Source organism: Nerophis lumbriciformis, linkage group LG27, assembly GCF_033978685.3.
Source record: "Nerophis lumbriciformis linkage group LG27, RoL_Nlum_v2.1, whole genome shotgun sequence".
NCBI classification, from domain to species: domain Eukaryota; kingdom Metazoa; phylum Chordata; class Actinopteri; order Syngnathiformes; family Syngnathidae; genus Nerophis; species Nerophis lumbriciformis.
The window spans coordinates 3465001-3485576 of NC_084574.2; the positions used below are offsets into that span (position 1 = coordinate 3465001).

General features: G+C 39.0%; 1 protein-coding gene across 8 annotated transcripts in view; it reads left to right on the forward strand.

The window, feature by feature from the left end:
- Positions 1–20576, forward strand: part of lrba (LPS-responsive vesicle trafficking, beach and anchor containing) — a 778336-nt gene that overhangs the window by 352912 nt on the left and 404848 nt on the right. For all 8 annotated transcript variants that reach the window (XM_061923000.1, XM_061922999.1, XM_061922998.1 and 5 more), the window contains one exon: positions 7628–7794. In XM_061923000.1, coding sequence (XP_061778984.1) covers positions 7628–7794 — 167 coding nt within the window. The remainder of the gene's footprint in view (positions 1–7627; positions 7795–20576) is intronic.

A 20576-nucleotide genomic window follows, 5' to 3' on the forward strand; every position in this document is an offset into this window, starting at 1 on the left:
TGCACACTTCAAAGGCTCCGTCCTGTAACAAATTCCGACAGAGAAAAATGTCCTTCCTGTGCATTGCGGGTATGGTGTGATTTGGTGTTCCGCCGCAGGGCATTAGTAGTCCGCTGTTATTAATCAAGATGACACCAGGTTTGAAATTTTCCCTTTTTTTTCTCTGCAAAACACTGTTTGGTTTCTATCCTAATCAGGATGTTAGCAGGGATAATTCCCTTTATAAACTGACTTAAAGGTTCCATATTAGAGGATTTGTACACATTTTGTTGTTCCCAAAATAATGTATTAGCCAAAATCTAGAATTTAGACAGTTTAAAAGATAGAAAAGCGCTATATAAATATAATCCATTATTATTATTAAAAGTGCTTTTAGTAAGTCATTTTTAACAATTTTATGAGTGGGGCCCTTTTGAATACTCAATCATTTTTGTAGGACTTTTTTTTTTTTTAAACTGCCATTACTCCAAAAATAATAATGTTGTAATGTTGTTATGAATTATTGACCCATTTAAGGCTCCAATTACTTCACATCAAATGTTCCACTTAAAAACATAAAACAACTATAACAACTTACAATTGACGGATAGATCTGGAGTTGATCGTTCTAGAGACTTAAATGTTGAAAGTAAAAAAAAATGTTTTAAAAACTTTTACAAGTGGGGTCTTTTTAGATCCTCAAAAATGTTTGTGGGATTTTTAAAAACATTTTTAAACTGTCATTGCTGAATTAAAAAGTTATGTATTATTGACCTATTTAAGGCTCCATTTATTGTCAACTCAGAAATATATATGTTGCGGAAAATATTGCATTTTTTATGTTTGCACAATAAAAAAATCTAAGTTTTTGTTGTCAAAAAGGGCATAAAACGAACAAATAAACATAAACAAAACAATAACAATTACAGTCGACTAATAGATCTGAAGTTGATTTAGAGACTTAAATGTTTAAAAAATAAACACTTAACACTTAAATAAACACTAAACACTTACAAAAAAACGTATTTTTAACAATTTTATGAGTGGGGCCCATTTGAATATTCAATCATTTTTGTAGGACTTTTTTTTAAAACTGCCATTACTCCAAAAATAATAATGTTGTTATGAATTATTGACCCATTTAAAACTCTTTGGTCAACTTTTAATCAGAAGGGTTCAATCTCTCTCCTGTGCTAAAAACTTTTGTTTTGAAGGGGGAATTACAATTTTCCTGTTGATTTTTGCTGTGGGTTGTCAATCTATGAAATGTAGGTCTAAGTTAGACCTACATAGAGGTTTTTGTTTCATGTCTCTAAGACATTCGTACTGGAAGTTACAGGCAGTTTTGTCTGAGTTTTCTTCCTATAAACAGTTGTGTATGTGTTTTCTTCCTAGGGGGCGCTAGAGCGCAATTTTGAGTTTTGGGGTTGGGTTTTTTTTTATTAGATCGCAATTTCTGCCAGTCCTGATGCGTGTGTCCAGTTTGGTGAGTTTTGAAGCATGTTGAGGGGGTCAAATTACAGCGCAAAGAGGCAAAAGTTACTGTTTTTAGTAAACTTTTGTTTTGAAGGGGGAATTGCCAACTTCCTGTTGATTTTTGCTGAAGGATGTCAATGTATGAAATTTAGGTCTAAGTCAGACCTACATATAGGTTTTTGTTTCATGTATCTACGACATTCCTACCGGAAGTTACAAGTAGTTTTGTCTGTGTTTTTTTGGGTGCGCAAGACGCAATTTTGAGTTTTTTATTATTTTTTGATTAGATGGCAATTTTTGCTAGTCCTGATGTGTGTGTCAAATATGGTGAGTTTTGAAGCATGTTAAGGGGGTCAAATTACAACTCATAAAGAGTTTGCACCATAAAAAAATCTAAGTTTTTGTTGTCAAAAAGGGCATAAAACGAACAAATAAAAAATAAATATAAACAAAACAATAACAATTATAGTCGACTAATAGATCTGAAGTTGATTTAGAGACTTAAATGTTTAAAAAATAAACACTTAACACTTAAATAAACACTAAACACGTATTTTTAACAATTTTATGAGTTGGGCCCATTTGAATACCCAATCATTTCTGTAGGACTTATTTTTAAACTGCCATTACTCCAAAAATAATAATGTTGTAATGTTGTTATGAATTATTGACCCATTTAAAACTCTTTGGTCAACTTTTAATCAGAAGGGTTCAATCTCTCTCCTGTGCTAAAAACTTTTGTTTTGAAGGGGTAATTACAATTTTCCTGTTGATTTTTGCTGTGGGTTGTCAATCTATGAAATGTAGGTCTAAGTTAGACCTACATAGAGGTTTTTGTTTCATGTCTCTAAGACATTCGTTCTTAACCATAGGGGGCCGCAAAAAATATATATTTGTTTTCCAGCTGTTGTCCGCGTGCTACTCAGTTGTAATACACGTTTCCACCACTTGTGGCAGCAATGACAATAGCTCATGTCATCGAAAAGTTTAAGTGCAAAAATGATGACTAAAGTGGTGAAGCTGTATTTTCTTTTGCACTTTCAATTAACATTTTATTTCAGAAACACAAATAGTATTATTTAATAATTTTAGATTAAATTAATTTAAGAAAAACGTGCACAATTATTTATGATCAATTTTAAATTAGTTAATTCATAGTAATTAATAAAATTGTAGAATATTTTTTTTTTAGCACTGAGTAAATGTATGTACATTTCATTTTTCGCCGGTTTTCATGAATCTTTTCTTTTGCAGTATATTTGATGAATATATATATTTGTAATAGATAAGCCTTGATAATAATATTCGTGATTGACACATTGTTTCATCATTTTATCATTTGACATGATAAAATTATTTATTATGATTAAAAAATCAAGAGTAAAATTAAAGCTGCAAGCAGCGATGGACGGGACCGACTTTGACGGCACATAAAATCCAAACCGGAGCAGTAATTAAAACTCTTTGGTCAACTTTTAATCAGAAGGGTTCAATCTCTCTCCTGTGCTAAGAACTTTTGTTTTGAAGGGGGAATTACAATTTTCCTGTTGATTTTTGCTGTGGGTTGTCAATCTATGAAATGTAGGTCTAAGTTAGACCTACATAGAGGTTTTTGTTTCATGTCTCTAAGACATTCGTACTGGAAGTTACAGGCAGTTTTGTCTGAGTTTTCTTCCTATAAACAGTTGTGTATGTGTTTTCTTCCTAGGGGGCGCTAGAGCGCAATTTTGAGTTTTTTTTTTTTTTTTTTAATTTTTTTATTAGAACGCAATTTTTGCCAGTCCTGATGTGTGTGTCCAGTTTGGTGAGTTTTGAAGCATGTTGAGGGGGTCAAATTACAGCGCAAAGAGGCAAAAGTTACTGTTTTTAGTAAACTTTTGTTTTGAAGGGGGAATTGCCAACTTCCTGTTGATTTTTGCTGAAGGATGTCAATGTATGGAATTTAGGTCTAAGTCAGACCTACATATAGGTTTTTGTTTCATGTATCTACGACATTCCTACCGGAAGTTACAAGTAGTTTTGTCTGTGTTTTTTTTGGGTGCGCAAGACGCAATTTTGAGTTTTTTATTTTTTTTTTATTAGATGGCAATTTTTGCTAGTCCTGATGTGTGTGTCAAATATGGTGAGTTTTGAAGCATGTTAAGGGGGTCAAATTACAACTCATAAAGCGTTTGCACCATAAAAAAATCTTAAGTTTTTGTTGTCAAAAAGGGCATAAAACGAACAAATAAAAAATAAATATAAACAAAACAATAACAATTATAGTCGACTAATAGATCTGAAGTTGATTTAGAGACTTAAATGTTTAAAAAATAAACACTTAACACTTAAATAAACACTAAACACTTACAAAAAAACGTATTTTTAACAATTTTATGAGTGGGGCCCATTTGAATATTCAATCATTTTTGTAGGACTTTTTTTTAAAACTGCCATTACTCCAAAAATAATAATGTTGTTATGAATTATTGACCCATTTAAAACTCTTTGGTCAACTTTTAATCAGAAGGGTTCAATCTCTCTCCTGTGCTAAAAACTTTTGTTTTGAAGGGGGAATTACAATTTTCCTGTTGATTTTTGCTGTGGGTGGTCAATCTATGAAATGTAGGTCTAATTTAGACCTACATAGAGGTTTTTGTTTCATGTCTCTAAGACATTCGTACTGGAAGTTACAGGCAGTTTTGTCTGAGTTTTCTTCCTATAAACAGTTGTGTATGTGTTTTCTTCCTAGGGGGCGCTAGAGCGCAATTTTGAGTTTTTTTTTTTTTTTTTTTTAATTTTTATTATTAGATCGCAATTTTTGCCAGTCCTGATGCGTGTGTCCAGTTTGGTGAGTTTTGAAGCATGTTGAGGGGGTCAAATTACAGCTCAAAGAGGCAAAAGTTACTGTTTTTAGTAAACTTTTGTTTTGAAGGGGGAATTGCCAACTTCCTGTTGATTTTTGCTGAAGGATGTCAACGTATGAAATTTAGGTCTAAGTCAGACCTACATATAGGTTTTTGTTTCATGTATCTACGACTTTCCTACCGGAAGTTACAAGTAGTTTTGTCTGTGTTTTTTTGGGTGCGCAAGACGCAATTTTGAGTTTTGGGGTTTTTTTTTGATTAGATGGCAATTTTTGCTAGTCCTGATGTGTGTGTCAAATATGGTGAGTTTTGAAGCATGTTAAGAGGGTCAAATTACAACTCATAAAGAGTTTGCACCATAAAAAAATCTAAGTTTTTGTTGTCAAAAAGGGCATAAAACGAACAAATAAAAAATAAATATAAACAAAACAATAACAATTATAGTCGACTAATAGATCTGAAGTTGATTTAGAGACTTAAATGTTTAAAAAATAAACACTTAACACTTAAATAAACACTAAACACGTATTTTTAACAATTTTATGAGTGGGGCCCTTTTGAATACTCAATCATTTTTGTAGGACTTTTTTTTAAAACTGCCATTACTCCAAAAATAATAATGTTGTTATGAATTATTGACCCATTTAAAACTCTTTGGTCAACTTTTAATCAGAAGGGTTCAATCTCTCTCCTGTGCTAAAAACTTTTGTTTTGAAGGGGGAATTACAATTTTCCTGTTGATTTTTGCTGTGGGTTGTCAATCTATGAAATGTAGGTCTAAGTTAGACCTACATAGAGGTTTTTGTTTCATGTCTCTAAGACATTCGTACTGGAAGTTACAGGCAGAGTTTTCTTCCTATAAACAGTTGTGTATGTGTTTTCTTCCTAGGGGGCGCTAGAGCGCAATTTTGATTTTTTTTATTTTTTTTATTTTTTTTTTTATTAGATCGCAATTTTTGCCAGTCCTGATGCGTGTGTCCAGTTTGGTGAGTTTTGAAGCATGTTGAGGGGGTCAAATTACAGCTCAAAGAGGCAAAAGTTACTGTTTTCAGTAAACTTTTGTTTTGAAGGGGGAATTGCCAACTTCCTGTTGATTTTTGCTGTAGGATGTCAATGTATGAAATTTAGGTCTAAGTCAGACCTACATATAGGTTTTTGTTTCATGTATCTACGACATTTCTATCGGAAGTTACAAGTAGTTTTGTCTGTGTTTTTTTGGGTGCGCAAGACTCAATTTTGAGTTTTTTTTTTTTTTTTGATTAGATGGCAATTTTTGCTAGTCCTGATGTGTGTGTCAAATATGGTGAGTTTTGAAGCATGTTAAGGGGGTCAAATTACAACTCATAAAGAGGCGGCGGAAGAATAATAATAATAAAAAGCAGCATTGGTCGGGCCCGCGTATTTGGCAGGTGCTAGTCCTAAATGTCCCAATACTTTTGTCCAGTGATAGTCATAAGTGTCCCAATACTTTTGTCTACTTTTAGTCTGAAGTGTCCCAAGACTTTTGTCTAGTGTACCTACCTTGTCTGCATTGTGTGGGCACGTTGGTGCTTCCTGCTTTTAAGCAGCCATCTTAAAAAAACAGCAGCGTAGCAGCATCAGCGCAGCAGGTCTTTGAAGGGTCATAAAATCAAAACCGGAGCAGTTAGAAAAAAAGCGCTTCTGTCATTGTAATCACAAGGGTTCAATCTCTCTCCTGTGTTAGTTTGAAGGCGAAACGACAAACGCGTTCAGAGGAGTTTGTTTTTGAAGGAAGGTGACCGGTTTTTACAAAAAAATTGTTTTGAAGGGGGAATAGCAAACTTCCTGTTGATTTTTGCTGGGTGTTGTCAATTTATGAAATGTAGGTCTAAGTGAGAGCTACCCAGTGGGAGTTACAGGCAGTTTTGTCATTTTTTTCTTCCGAGGAGCAGTTTTTTTTGCGTTTTATTAAAAAATTGCAGTAGAGCGCAATTTTGAGATTTGGGGTTAGGTTTTTTTTTAGATCGCAATGTTTGCCAGTCCTGATGTGTGTGTTCAGTTTGGTGAGTTTTGAAGCATGTTAAGGGGGTCAAATTACAGCTCAAAGAGGCAAAAGTGACTGTTTTTAGTACTTTTTTGTCTTGAAGGGGGAATTGCCAACTTCCTGTTGATTTTAGCCCGAGAATGTACTATTATGAAATCTAGATCTGAGTCAGACCTACATAGAGGTTTTTGTTTCATGTCTTTCTGACCTTCCTAGTGGGAGTTACAGGCAGTCTAGTTTTTTTTTTTCCTAGGGGGCGCTAGAGCGCAATTTTGAGTTTTGAGGTTTGGTATTTTGATAAAAAGTTTTGCCGTATATTACTGATGTGTGTGTAAAATTTGGTGAGTTTTGAAGTATGTTAAGGGGGTCAAATTACAGCGCAAAGTTGCGGAAGAATAATAATAATAAAAGCTTAAAAATTCAATAGGTCCTTATGTCCCATTGCATAAGGACTCCCTTCGGGAGTCCTTTTGCAATGGGCCATGAGGGCCCTAATAACAAGCAGCATTGGTCGGGCCCGCGTACTTGGCAGGTGCTAGTCCTAAATGTCCCAATACTTTTGTCCAGTGCTAGTCCTAAGTGTCCCAATACTTTTGTCTACTTTTAGTCTGAAGTGTCCCAAGACTTTTGTCTAGTGTACCTACCTTGTCTGCATTGTGTGGGCACGTTGGTGCTTCCTGCTTTTAAGCAGCCATCTTAAAAAAAACAGCAGCGCAGCAGCATCAGCGCAGCGGGTCTTTGAAGGCTCATAAAATCAAAACCGGAGCAGTTAGGAAAAAAAGCGCTTCTGTCATTGTAATCACAAGGGTTCAATCTCTCCTGTGTTAGTTTGAAGGCGAAACGACAAACGCGCTCAGAGGAGTTAGTTTTTGAAGGAAGGTGACCGTTTTTTTACAAAAAATTTGTTTTGAAGGGGGAATAGCAAACTTCCTGTTGATTTTTGCTGGGGGTTGTCAAGTTATAATAAAACGCACAAAATACAATAGGGTCCTCTGTCCCACAGGGACATTGCGGTCCCTAATTACACATTTTGTGTTATTATCTAAGTGGGTCCCGAGCCCCACTGTAGTGGAAAAGTTGGGCCCATGAGATCACAAGGGTTAAGAACCCTTTCCATATATCAAATAAAACCTAAAATCCTAATTTTAATGAAAAGCTGCAACTTCGAAATCCAACATTTTTGCAGCTCTTCTCTCAAAACTGGAGCCAGATGATAGATTTTTTACCATATTCATGTTAGAACATCATTAAAACGTCACTTTTGCATAAAAATGCCAGGGATTTTCAACACATCTTGAACCGACTCCTGTCTTCCCCGCAGTCCAACTGTGCTCAGTATGCCGCCGAGAAGAGGGACGAGGAGAAAATGTGCGACCACCTGATCCGTGCCGCCAAGTACCGCGACCACGTGACGGCCACGCAGCTCATCCAGAAGATCGTCAACATCCTGACCGACAAGCACGGGGCCTGGGGCAGCTCGTCCATCAGGTAAGAACACCAACTCTCCACCACTTTGGTCACTTGATTGACATTCACGGCACCCGAGGGTCTTGTGAGACGACGCTGGCTGCTGCCACGTCATTATTAAGAAAAAACGACCGACAGGAAGGCCAGAAACATTTTTTATTTCAACCGTACCTGCCGTCAAAAGCCTAAAGACCATACTTGCCAACCCTCCCGGATTTTCCGGGAGACTCCCGAAATCCAGCGCCTCTCCCGAAAACCTCCCGGGACAAATTTTCTCCCGAAAATCTCCCGAAATTCAGGCGGAGCTGGAGGCCACGCCCCCTCCAGCTCCATGCGGACCTGAGTGACGTGTTGACAGCCTGTTCACACGTCCGCTTTCCCACAATATAAACAGCCAATGATGGAGGTTGAGTTCTTGGTTTCTTATGTGGGTTTATTGTTGGGCAGTTTCATTAACGTCCTCCCAGCGCGGTAACAACACACAACAGCAGCAGTCAAGTTTTCGTCTACCGTAAAGCAGTTCGTCTGCCGTAAACAGCAATGTTGTGACACTTTTAAACAGGACAATACTGCCATCTACTGTACATGCATATGTGACCCACCCATAATGTGTCACATTTTTGATTTATTTATTTTATTTTGTGGTTTGAATTCGTTTTTGGAGCTGTCATTACACATTTATCAGTATTCACATTGGGGGCAGTAGGGCGTTTCTTCCCAATTGAATGCTATCACCTGCAGACCGGAAGTGTCTTGTCATTCTGATGAGCGCGACCAGTCTGTGAACAATTGAAACGTCCTGTGTGCTTTTTTCCTCCTGTATAACAGGTTAGTTTTGGTGAATCAACTCACTGAATAATATCCATGTGATCTTTATAAGTTTAAGTACACATTCTGATGGTGGAGCATAACTCTAAAGTGTTTGTGAGTTGTAGTTTGTATTTGTGAATGAATCCAGTGCACAGCTGCAGTAATCAATACAAAAAGGCGACGTGAGTGCGCAATGTTTATATAGGAACTTCTGATCCTAATTCAGACTCCCAAATTAGAGCTCCCGTTTTCCTTTTGATTTTAAAATGTATATTTGTATAATGTGTGTGTTCTGAAATAGTGACAGAGAATAGAACAAGGATGGACAATTCAACCCTTAACTCAACAATGAGTAGATGAGTGTTATGTGTGTGTATATGTGTAAATAAATGAACACTGAAATTCAAGTATTTATTTTATTTATATATATATATATATATATATATATATATATATATATATATATATATATATATATAGCTAGAATTCACTGAAAGTAAAGTATTTCTTTTATATATATATATCTTAACCACGCCCTCAACCACATAACTCCACATGTGTTCATTCATAGTTTTGATGTGACAATCTACAATGTAAATAGTCATGAAAATAAAGATTGAATGAGAAGGTGTGTCCAAACTTTTGACCTGTACTGTATACTAGCATCCGTGACTACTTAGGATAAAACAAATTATTGACTGTTATTTTTTGTGTATGGTGAAGTTCATGGAAATTTCCTCAAATTTCTTGGAAATTCTTAAATACGTTCACTTAAAGAAAATATTCTTGCCAAAAAAAGATTTGAATATCTCCAAAATGAGAAAAATTCAACAACATTAAGCCAATTACATTACATTACATTAATATATATACATATGTATATATATATATATTAGGGGTGTAACGGTACACAAAAATGTCGGTTCGGTACGTACCTCGGTTTAGAGGTCACGGTTCGGTTCATTTTCGGTACAGTAAGAAAACAACAAAATATACATTTTGGGGTTATTTATTTACCAAATTTGCAAAATCTTCCACCAAAAATATTTTTCTTAGTGTAATATTTGATGTGAAGTAATGGGAACCTTGGATAGGTCAATAATTCATAATAACATTGATTTTGATTCAATATTATGTTTTAAGCAATGACAGTTTGAAATAAAAAATAAAAAACAGCTTTGTTTTATTAGTCAACATTGCAACTTTTTCTAAATTACATTTAACCTTTAAGCTTTTTTATTTCACTTTTGTTATGTTTTTGTTTATTTTAATAGTATTTTTAGAATGTGCCGTGGGCCTTTAAAACATTAGCTGTGGGCCGCAAATGGCCTCCGGGGCACACTTTTGACACCCCTGCTATAGATAATAAAAAATTAAATGTGATAAATCTATGGATAAAAAGCAGAGCCTGGCGACGCATGCGCGTTTATCATAACTCTCTCTCTCTCTCTGTCTCTGCCCCTCCCTCACCAATGCTGCTGTTTGTTTTGTTTTTAACCCCTTCTTAACCCTGAACGTACATTGAAAATACACTCAAAATGCCAGACATTTGAGGCATTTAAGAAACTTCGCCCTGACAGCCCCGCAAAAGAGGACATGTCCGGTGAAAAGAGGACGTATGGTCAGTCTATCCTAGCCCGTTAGCTGCTAGCATGCCGTGTGTTGTGCCTCGGTGTGCATTGTTTACACAACGTGCGTTACGCTACTTAATATGTCCGTGTGGAAACTCGTTCGGTACACCTCCGAACCGAACCAGAACACCCGTACTAGAACAGTTCAATACAAATACACGTACCGTTACACCCCTAATATATATATAAATGATGAGGTAGATCACCTGGACTGGAAGTAGTTTGTTTCTGAAAAAGTGTAGGCGCGCCTGCTCTGGAGTCTTCAGTATTGTACTCCAGTCTCTACTTGGCTTCTCTGGCCCTCAGTCTCTTCTTGGATCAAATGTGCAACTGGAGGTCTCCTCCTCCTTGCTGTTGAAGCGTGTCAGTCATGATTGATGTGATTAGGTAGAAGCTGAAAAGGTGTGGTGTGGCCATAAAAGACGAGTGTTTGTTTTTGCCGAAGAGGCTCCCATGCAGCTGTTCCCTAATGATGTCTGTTAGTGCAGCTAGTGTGTAATGGCCAGCTTGTTAGGCTGCACCGACTCTCCCGAGACCCTTCTTTCCTGGCAGTCTATTTCTGGCTGCTTTGCTTTTCCCGTCCCAGTGGCTGTTGTACTTTGTCACTCTCCATTTCTTTGTAGTAGGACGGCTTCCAGTGTGTAGTCGGGCTTGCACGACTTCAGATTTTTTGAATACAACTCGTCTGTGCAACCCAGTCTCCAACCTTTTTAAGCTCCCGTACCATCTTGTTTCTCTCAAACCTCCAAGGGACCGCTGGCAACAAAAGGAATGTAATAAGACCGATGTATGAAATTGAGATCGACCGATGTGTTTTTTTTCAGGGCTAATACCGATTATTAGGGATGATAACCAATATTTGGAGCAAGTATAAGTTATTTAAACATGAATAGTATACTAATAATAATAGATTACATTGAGTAAACAACCTCAAAGTGCTCAGCTGTTTGTAAATGTTGCAGTTTATAAATAAAGGTTTATTTAAAAAAATAATAATAAAAAATAAAATAAATAAAAAGGCCTCCGCGCATAGCATAGTTCCAACGAATCGATGAATAAATTAATCGGCAACTATTTTTATAATGTGTATATATGTATGTACATATATATGCATGTATATATGTATATGTATATATATATATATATATATATATATATATATATATATATATATATATATATATATATATATATATATATGCATATGTGTGTATATATATATATATATATATATATATATATTTGTGTGTATGTATATATTCGTGTATATGTATATATGCATATGTGTATATGTGTGTGTATTTATGTATATACTGTATATATATTAGAGATGTGCGGTTTGCGGACACAACCGCGGAGTCCGCGGATAATCCGCGGGTCGGGCGGGTGACATGACGAAAAAAATAGATTTTAAATAGATTCGGGCGGGTGGCGGTTGAACCAATTCGGAAATATATATACATAGTTAAATGTTGTTACCCACATACGAAAAACGAGCAGCACTCTTTGAAACAGGCAATTATTCATCAGGCACTGCAGCACAACACAACAGAAGAAAAAAAAGAAAGAAAAGATGGCAACGCCGGAAGCAAACGTGGTACGCGACAAACTAAAAAAGGGAATACTAAAAAAAAAAGACCAGCTATTTGCCAGGTAATTTATTATTATTATTTATTAAATTTTTGTTAAATGATATTCTATATTAAATTTTGTTTAAATAGGGATGACATACATATGTTATTGTATAATTTAAGTTTGTGCGCGTGATTGACAGCCTAAGGCTTATGAGGCACATTTTTTATTTATTTTTTTATTTCAACTTAAAAAGGTATGAGCCTATGCCTAGAACATAGGCTATCTCTTTATCTTTATTTTCCTGCCTGTCGTTGACAATGGAGATTGTCTGATATTTTGTCATGGCTGCAGATCAATCAATAAAGGTTCATCTTTGTCGCGAAATTGTTCACTGCTTCACTGTGCACCCCGCCCTCGTCCCTATTTGAGCATTATAACGTTCACAAGTTAAAATTCAGAACATTTTTTTTACCTAACGAAAATATAGGCCTAGTCTTTCTAAAACATTTTTTTAACTTTTTAAAAGCATCGTTCTGCTTGCTGCAACTGCGCACACAAAGTGTGAGGAACGCACTCCTGATCTGAGGGCATTGGCAACAATAGTCAACACTTTCTTAATGGAAATGACAATGATACTTTAATAATGATAAATAATATGATCACGCATTAATATCTCTTAGCCACTAATGCGTGGCCAAGAGATATTAATGCGTGGCACGCGTTGAATGTCTCTGCTACATTGGATCAGTCTCCTTTCTTTAACAGGCAAAAGTTTTCTAACCTCACTAATGCCTTGCATTGTCTATATTAGATATATAACAACGGGCGGGTGGCGGGCGGGTGTGGATTTGATAAAATGTTAGTTCGGGTGGATGGCGGGTGGATCACGTCTTTTGTGATGCGGTTGCGGATGAAATAATTGCCTATCCGCGCATCTCTAATATGTATGTATGTACAGTATATATATGTATGTATGTGTGTATATATATGTGTGTATATATGTATGTATATATGTATATATAAATATATGAATACTGTATATGCATGTATATATGTGTGTTATATATGTATGTATATGCATATGTGTATATATAAATATTTGGGTATGTATATATTTGTATATGTATATATGCATATGTATGTATGTATACGTGTATGTATTTGTGTATTTATACATATATGTATGTATGTATATATGTGTATGTATATATGTGTATGTATATATATATATATATATATATATATATATATATATATATATATATATATATATATATATATGTGTGTGTGGGGAAAAAATCACAAGACTACTTCATCTCTACAGGCCTGTTTCATGAGGGGTTCCCTCAATCATCAGGAGATTTTAATGGAAGCATTCACATACCATGGTTTGTATAGGGCACAGAGTGGGTAGGTACCGGCTGGCGTACGGGCGTGGTGATTGGCTCATGTGTTACCTAGGAGGCGTTTCCGTCTGTGACGGCATGCTGATACAATTTCGCTGCGCTTGTTGAGGGATGACAGGTCTGGACGGTATATAATAAACAGTTTCTCTTTCAAGCATAGGTTGCATCTTTTATTACCACTATTGTAAGGTGTGCTGGATGCAAGAATTTGCCATGTTATTGAATATTCAACATTATTGTCTTTGAGGTCCCAAATGTGTTTGCTGAGTTCTGTGGTATTCCGCAGGTTTTGGTTCCTGAAAGAAGCCTTGTGATTGTTCCATCTGGTTTTGAACTCTCCTTCAGTTAATCCTACATATGTGTCGGATGTGTTAATGTCCTTGCGTATTACCTTAGATTGGTAGACAACTGATGTTTGTAAGCACCCCCCGTTGAGAGGGCAATCAGGTTTCTTTCGACAGTTGCAACCTTTGTTGGTTTTGGAGTCGCTCTGTCCGGGGGCCGACGGCTCATTTGCAATTGTTTTGTTGTGGTTTGAGATGATTTGTCGTATATTGTTCATGCAGCTGTAGCTCAATTTAATGTTGTTCTTGTTGAATACTTTTCTTAGGGTGTTGTCTTTGGGAAAGTGTTTGTCAATCAGATTGAGGAATTTGTGTCCAATGTTCGTTGAGACGTTTTTGCTGTATGGGGGGGTTGTACCAGATGATGTCGTTTCGTTTTCTGTTCTTTTTCGGTTGGTTTCCTGGCGTGGGTTCATAGGTGAGGGTGAAATTGTATCCGCTTTCATCAAGGGCTTTTTGGTACGGGGGGGGGTTGCTTGGTCAAATTCAGCTTTGCTAGATGACAGCATCGATAGCCTTTTATTAATTCCGGTAGGTATTCTTTTTGTGGTGGTGGGTGGGTGGTTGCTGTCATGGTGCACGTATTGGAGTGTTGTGTTGGGTTTCGTGAATATATATATATATATATATATATATATATATATATATGTATGTGTATGTACTGTGTGTGTGTAGTGTGTGTATGTATATATATATATATATATATATATATACATATATATATATATATTTCGTAGTGCAACTGCTAGTGTTTGTACCCTCCTCCCCGTGGTGTTACCAGACGGTGTTGAGGGAGCATAGTTGTGGTGTTGTAGTGTGCACAAACACACACAAAGCCCGATCTATTTAAAATGGAGATTGTGTTCTCCGAGCTTCGCCTCAAAAGTCTCCCATTACCGGCCCTTTTGCTGCCGCAGCGGCACTATTGATGGTTTTCCTAATGGCTGCCGATGGGCGCGGGGAGCCATTGGCACCGGGCCTCGGAGCGCACTGCTCTTTTCATAAATCACAATCAGTCCGGTGCCATTACATCAATATTTTTGGTCAATTACTGCGAAGGTCAGGTGGTGCGGCGGCTTCACACCGGAGCAGGAATGCGGCCGTGTGGGAGCAAACATCTGGTGCTGCAAAAAAAGGCCGGATAATGAAGCAAAGTATTAGGAGGGAGGAGAGAGAAAAAAGCCCACCTGCAGGATCCTCCTCCCCGCTGATGGAAATCGCACAAAGACAATAACGCAGCCACCATTACGACCTTTTTGTTGCGCTGTAAAAATCCCAGCCTGTCGTAAAAAAAACAAAAAAAACTTGAAGCGTATTCCCCAAAGTTTCCATTCAATAAAGAGTCGGAGAATGAAAATATTATTTCCCGGCGAGCCGACGGGAACGGCTGTTTCCTCGCCGCGTGCGCACTCACGTCTAATATCTCCCCGTGACCCGCCTGAACGCAATTTGTGTCTTCATACCCGGCTTACGGCGGCCCTGGCCTCGGGAGGGAGCAGGCGTGAGGTGATTCTCTCTCCTCCCTCTTTTTTTATTCTCCTTCTTTGTCCAATTGTATTTCTTTACCCCCCCCCCATCCGCTTGGCTTGTATCACCAGAGGATTCCCGCCGCCAGACAAAGGCGCCATCTCTAGTTTTTTCCTGCCCTTGTCTGCCAGTCCGTGTCAAGACGTCTGACGGATAGTGACGACCTGTTCTTGTCCTACTTCCTGCAGACACAGGTGTACCACACGCCAGCTCGCTGTCCTTTTTAACAAAGCGAGTGGCACCTGGCCCCTCCTCTTCGCTCTTCTCCCCATGTAGTAGGCCCATGTCCGCTGTGTCAGGGACCATCTTTCACACACGGGACACCTCCACAAAGTCAGCCCAACGGAAATGAGGGCAGATGACGGAGGACGCGCTGAACTCTTCTGGTGCCTTACTGCCTTCTAATCATACTTGCCAACCCTCCCGGATTTTCCGGGAGACTCCCGAAATTCAGCGCCTCTCCAGAAAACCTCCCGGGACAAATTTTCTCCCGAAAATCTCCCGAAATTCAGGCGGACTCAGGTCCTCCACAATATAAACAGCGTACCTGCCCAATGACGTTATAACTGTAGAATGATGGAGGGCGAGTTCTTGGTTTCTTATGTGGGTTTATTGTTAGGCAGTTTCATTAACGTGTTCCCACCGCGGTAACAACACACAACAACAGCAGTCACTTTTTTGTATACCGTAAAGCAGTTCGTCTGCCGTAAACAGCAATGTTGTGACACTCTTAAACAGGACAATACTGCCATCTAGTGCATTTGATGAAAGCACTTTTGTGCGTGCCACACAGCAATGCATCATCAGAGAGGGCGTTCAGCATGGTTAGAAAAATAGTGACAAATAGAACAAGGATGGACAATTCAACCCTTAACTCAACAATGAGTAGATGAGTGTTATGTGTGTGTGTATATGTGTAAATAAATGAACACTGAAATTCAAGTATTTCTTTTATTTATATATATATATATATATATATATGAAATACTTGACTTGGTGAATCCTAGCTGTAAATATACTCCTACACTCTTAACCACGCCCCTCCCCACCCCCACCTCCCGAAATTGAAGGTCTCAAGGTTGGCAAGTATGCTTTATTTGTTTTAAACTATTGTAGTGGCGTTCTGTACAAAAAGTGCACTTTAATTGAGTGTTGTTTTGATATGTCATCTTAGTGACATCATGCACAAAAGTGCACTAATAGCTTGTTTTAAAATGTCTCTGACAATCTTGCACTTTCTGTTTGGAAATGACATGAATGTTTGTGCCACTGCTTAATAACTGTTTCATAAATACACTTTTAGTTGTGGTTTCCCTTCTCTGCATGAAAGTTTAAAAGTAGCATATATTGATGAAGAAGAATGTTTTAATGTAGACACATAGAATCATCATACTGCTGTGATTATATGCATCAAGTGTTCATTCAAGGCTAAGGCAAAATATCCACATATATATGGTGTATCGTGACATGGCCTAAAAATATCCACATATTAATAAAAGGCCATATCGCCCAGCCCTAGTGTAGTGTTTTAGTTCTTGTCTTGCGCTCCTATTTTGGTGGCTCTTCCTCTTTTTTTTGGTATTTTCCTGTAGCAGTTTCATGTCGTATTTTCCGCATCTACTTTGTTTTAGCAATCAAGAATATTTCAGTTGTTTTTATCCTTCTTCGTGGGGACATTGTTGATTGTCATGTCATGTCGTTTTTGCTCCACAGTAAGTCTTTGCTGTCGTCCAGCATTCTGTTTTTGTTTACTTTGTAGCCAGTTCACATTAACAAATAAAATCTATTATTATTATTTATTATTTCTGTTCGGGGTTTTGGCATCCTACTCTGTTCAGCGGTCCTTAAACGCGCCGTAAAAAACACCCCCGTAGCCCAAAGGGATACATGGTTAAGTTGTCTACAACGCACGCATTCTCTGCTGTGTTTGTTTTCTTTGTCTGGCTGCATCAGCGTCTGTTTTTTATTTTTTTTTATTCCGTCTTTATTCCAGGGTGCCTCACCTACCTCCAGCCCCCCGCCACCCCCGCCTCCCACTCTTCCCTCATACAAGCAGCTCATTTTCTGCCGCTCTAATGGACACCCTTAGGCTAGAGGCTTCCCAGCCGAGGGACATCCATCTTTGGACTTGTCACCCTCCCGCCCCGCGAAAAATCTTTGTGATGTGCACTCCAATTTTTCCTCAGTAAATCAAATCTTCCTCCCTTCAAAAAGACGAATGCTCGGGGGCTCTCTTCTCTGCGGGGGGAATCAATACGGGCGAAATTTAAACAGTATGGCCCGTATCGATCGGCCTTGTGAGATGGGAAACGGACAGCTTTGTAACCGTCGGGCCGGACAGTTAGCTGACCTGTAATGGACAAACTATTGATATTAGCATGACTATTTCTTCCTCTGCTGGACAACTAGTAGCACAGCAGCAGCAGGTGATTTATTTCTTTCATCCGTCTTGTCTTTAATAGGTTTTTTTTTAGAGAAATGTTACTTATCAGCAGTGTTGGGACTAACGCGTTACCGTAACGCCGTTAGTTTCGGTGGTAACTAGTAGTCTCCATCCATCCATCCATCTTCTTCCGCTTATCCGAGGTCGGGTCGCGGGGGCAGCAGCCTAAGCAGGGAAGCCCAGACTTCCCTCTCCCCAGCCACTTCGTCCAGCTCTTCCTGTGGGACCCCGAGGCGTTCCCAGGCCAGCCGGGAGACATAGTCTTCCCAACGTGTCCTGGGTCTTCCCCGCGGCCTCCTACCGGTCGGACGTGCCCTAAACACCTCCCTAGGGAGGCGTTCGGGTGGCATCCTGACCAGATGCCCGAACCACCTCATCTGGCTCCTCTCCATGTGGAGGAGCAGCGGCTTTACTTTGAGCTCCCCCCGGATGGCAGAGCTTCTCACCCTATCTCTAAGGGAGAGCCCTGAAACTCATTTCGGCCGCTTATACCCGTGATCTTGTCCTTTCGGTCATAACCCAAAGCTCATGACCATAGGTGAGGATGGGAACGTAGATCGACCGGTAAATTGAGAGCTTTGCCTTCCGGCTCAGCTCCTTCTTCACCACAACGGATCGATACAGCGTCCGCATTACTGAAGACGCCGCACCGATCCACCTGTCGATCTCACGATCCACTCTTCCCTCACTCGTGAACAAGACTCTGAGGTACTTGAACTCCTCCACTTGGAGCAAGAGCTCCTCCCCAACCCGGAGATGGCACTCCACCCTTTTCCGGGCGAGAACCATGGACTCGGACTTGGAGGTGCTGATTCTCATCCCAGTCGCTTCACACTCGGCTGCGAACCGATCCAGTGAGAGCTGAAGATCCTGGCCAGATGAAGCCATCAGGACCACATCATCTGCAAAAAGCAGAGACCTAATCCTGCAGCCACCAAACCAGATCCCCTCAACACCTTGACTGCGCCTAGAAATTCTGTCCATAAAAGTTCAGAACAGAATGGGTGACAAAGGGCAGCCTTGGCGGAGTCCAACCCTCACTGGAAACGTGTCCGACTTACTGCCGGCAATGCGGACCAAGCTCTGGCACTGATCATACAGGGAGCGGACTGCCACAATCAGACAGTCCGATACCCCATACTCTCTGAGCACTCCCCACAGGACTTCCCGAGGGACACGGTCGAATGCCTTCTCCAAGTCCACAAAACACATGTACCGGTAGACTGGTTGGGCAAACTCCCATGCACCCTCAATGACCCTGCCGAGAGTATAGAGCTGGTCCACAGTTCCAAGACCAGGACGAAAACCACACTGTTCCTCCTGAATCCGAGGTTCGACTATCCGGCGTAGCCTCCTCTCCAGTACACCTGAATAGACCTTACAGGGAAGGCTGAGGAGTGTGATCCCACGATAGTTAGAGCACACCCTCCGGTTCCCCTTCTTAAAGAGAGGAACCACCACCCCGGTCTGCCAATCCAGAGGTACCGCCCCCGATGTCCACGCGATGCTGCAGAGTCTTGTCAACCAAGACAGCCCCACAGCATCCAGGCGGATCTCATCTACCCCTGGGGCCTTGCCACCGAGGAGCTTTTTAACTACCTCAGCAACCTCAGCCCCAGAAATAGGAGAGCCCACCACAGACTCCCCAGGCACTGCTTCCTCATAGGAAGACGTGTTGGTGGGATTGAGGAGGTCTTCGAAGTATTCCCTCCACCGATCCACAACATCTGCAGTCGAGGTCAGCAGAACACCATCCTCACCATACACGGTGTTGATAGTGCACTGCTTCCCCTTCCTGAGGCGGCGGATGGTGGTCCAGAATTGCTTCGAAGCCGTCCGGAAGTCGTTTTCCATGGTTTCCCCGAACTCCTCCCATGTCCGAGTTTTTGCCTCTGTGACCGCTGAAGCCGCACACCGCTTGGCCTTTTCTCAATATGTTGAAAAATATTCTTAAATGAAGCTCCTGTAGAACTTTGTAGTGTCTGGCCTGGTTCTGTAGTCCGTCAGTACTTTCAGTCCCTACACTGCAAAAAGTCAGTGTTCAAAAACAAGAAAAAGATACAAAAGTTAGGGGTATTTTACTTGAACTAAGCAAAATTATCTGCCAATAGAACAAGAAAATTTGGCTTGTCAAGACTTTCCAAAACAAATAAAATTAGCTAACATAAATGAACCCAAAAGTCACTTAAAATAAGTATATTCTCACTAGTAACAAGTGCACTTTTCTTGGTAGAAAAAAAAAATTAGACCTTTTTACTCAATATGTTGAAAAATATTCTTAAATGAAGCTCCTGTAGAACTTTGTAGTGTCTGGCCTGGTTCTGTAGGCTGTCAGTACTTTCAGTCCCTACACTGCAAAAAGTCAGTGTTCAAAAACAAGAAAAAGATACAAAAATGAGGGGTATTTTACTTGAACTAAGCAAAATTATCTGCCAATAGAACAAGAAAATTTGGCTTGTCAAGACTTTCCAAAACAAAATTAGCTAACATCAATGAACCCAAAAATACCTAAAAATAAGTATATTCTCACTAATAACAAGTGCACTTTTCTTGGTAGAAAATTTTTTTTAGACCTTTTTGCTCAATATGTTGAAAAATATTATTAAATTAAGCTCCTGTAGAACTTTGTAGTGTCTGGCCTGGTTCTGTAGTCCGTCAGTACTTTCAGTCCCTACACTGCAAAAAGTCAGTGTTCAAAAACAAGACAAAAATACAAAAATGAGGGGTATTTTACTTGAACTAAGCAAAATTATCTGCCAATAGAACAAGAAAATTTGGCTTGTCAAGACTTTCCAAAACAAATAAAATTAGCTAGCATCAATGAACCCAAAAGTAACTTAAAATAAGTATATTCTCACTAATAACAAGTGCACTTTTCTTGGTAGAAATTTTTTTTTGACACTTTTGCTCAATATGTTGACAAATATTCTTAAATAAGTAAATGCTAGTGCCATGATCTTGACATAATGATATGCGTTCGGCTTGAAATAAGAAATGATGACTTTAAAAAAGTAGTTTTATTTTTTATTTATTTTTTTATTTATTTTTATTTTTATTTTTTTATTTT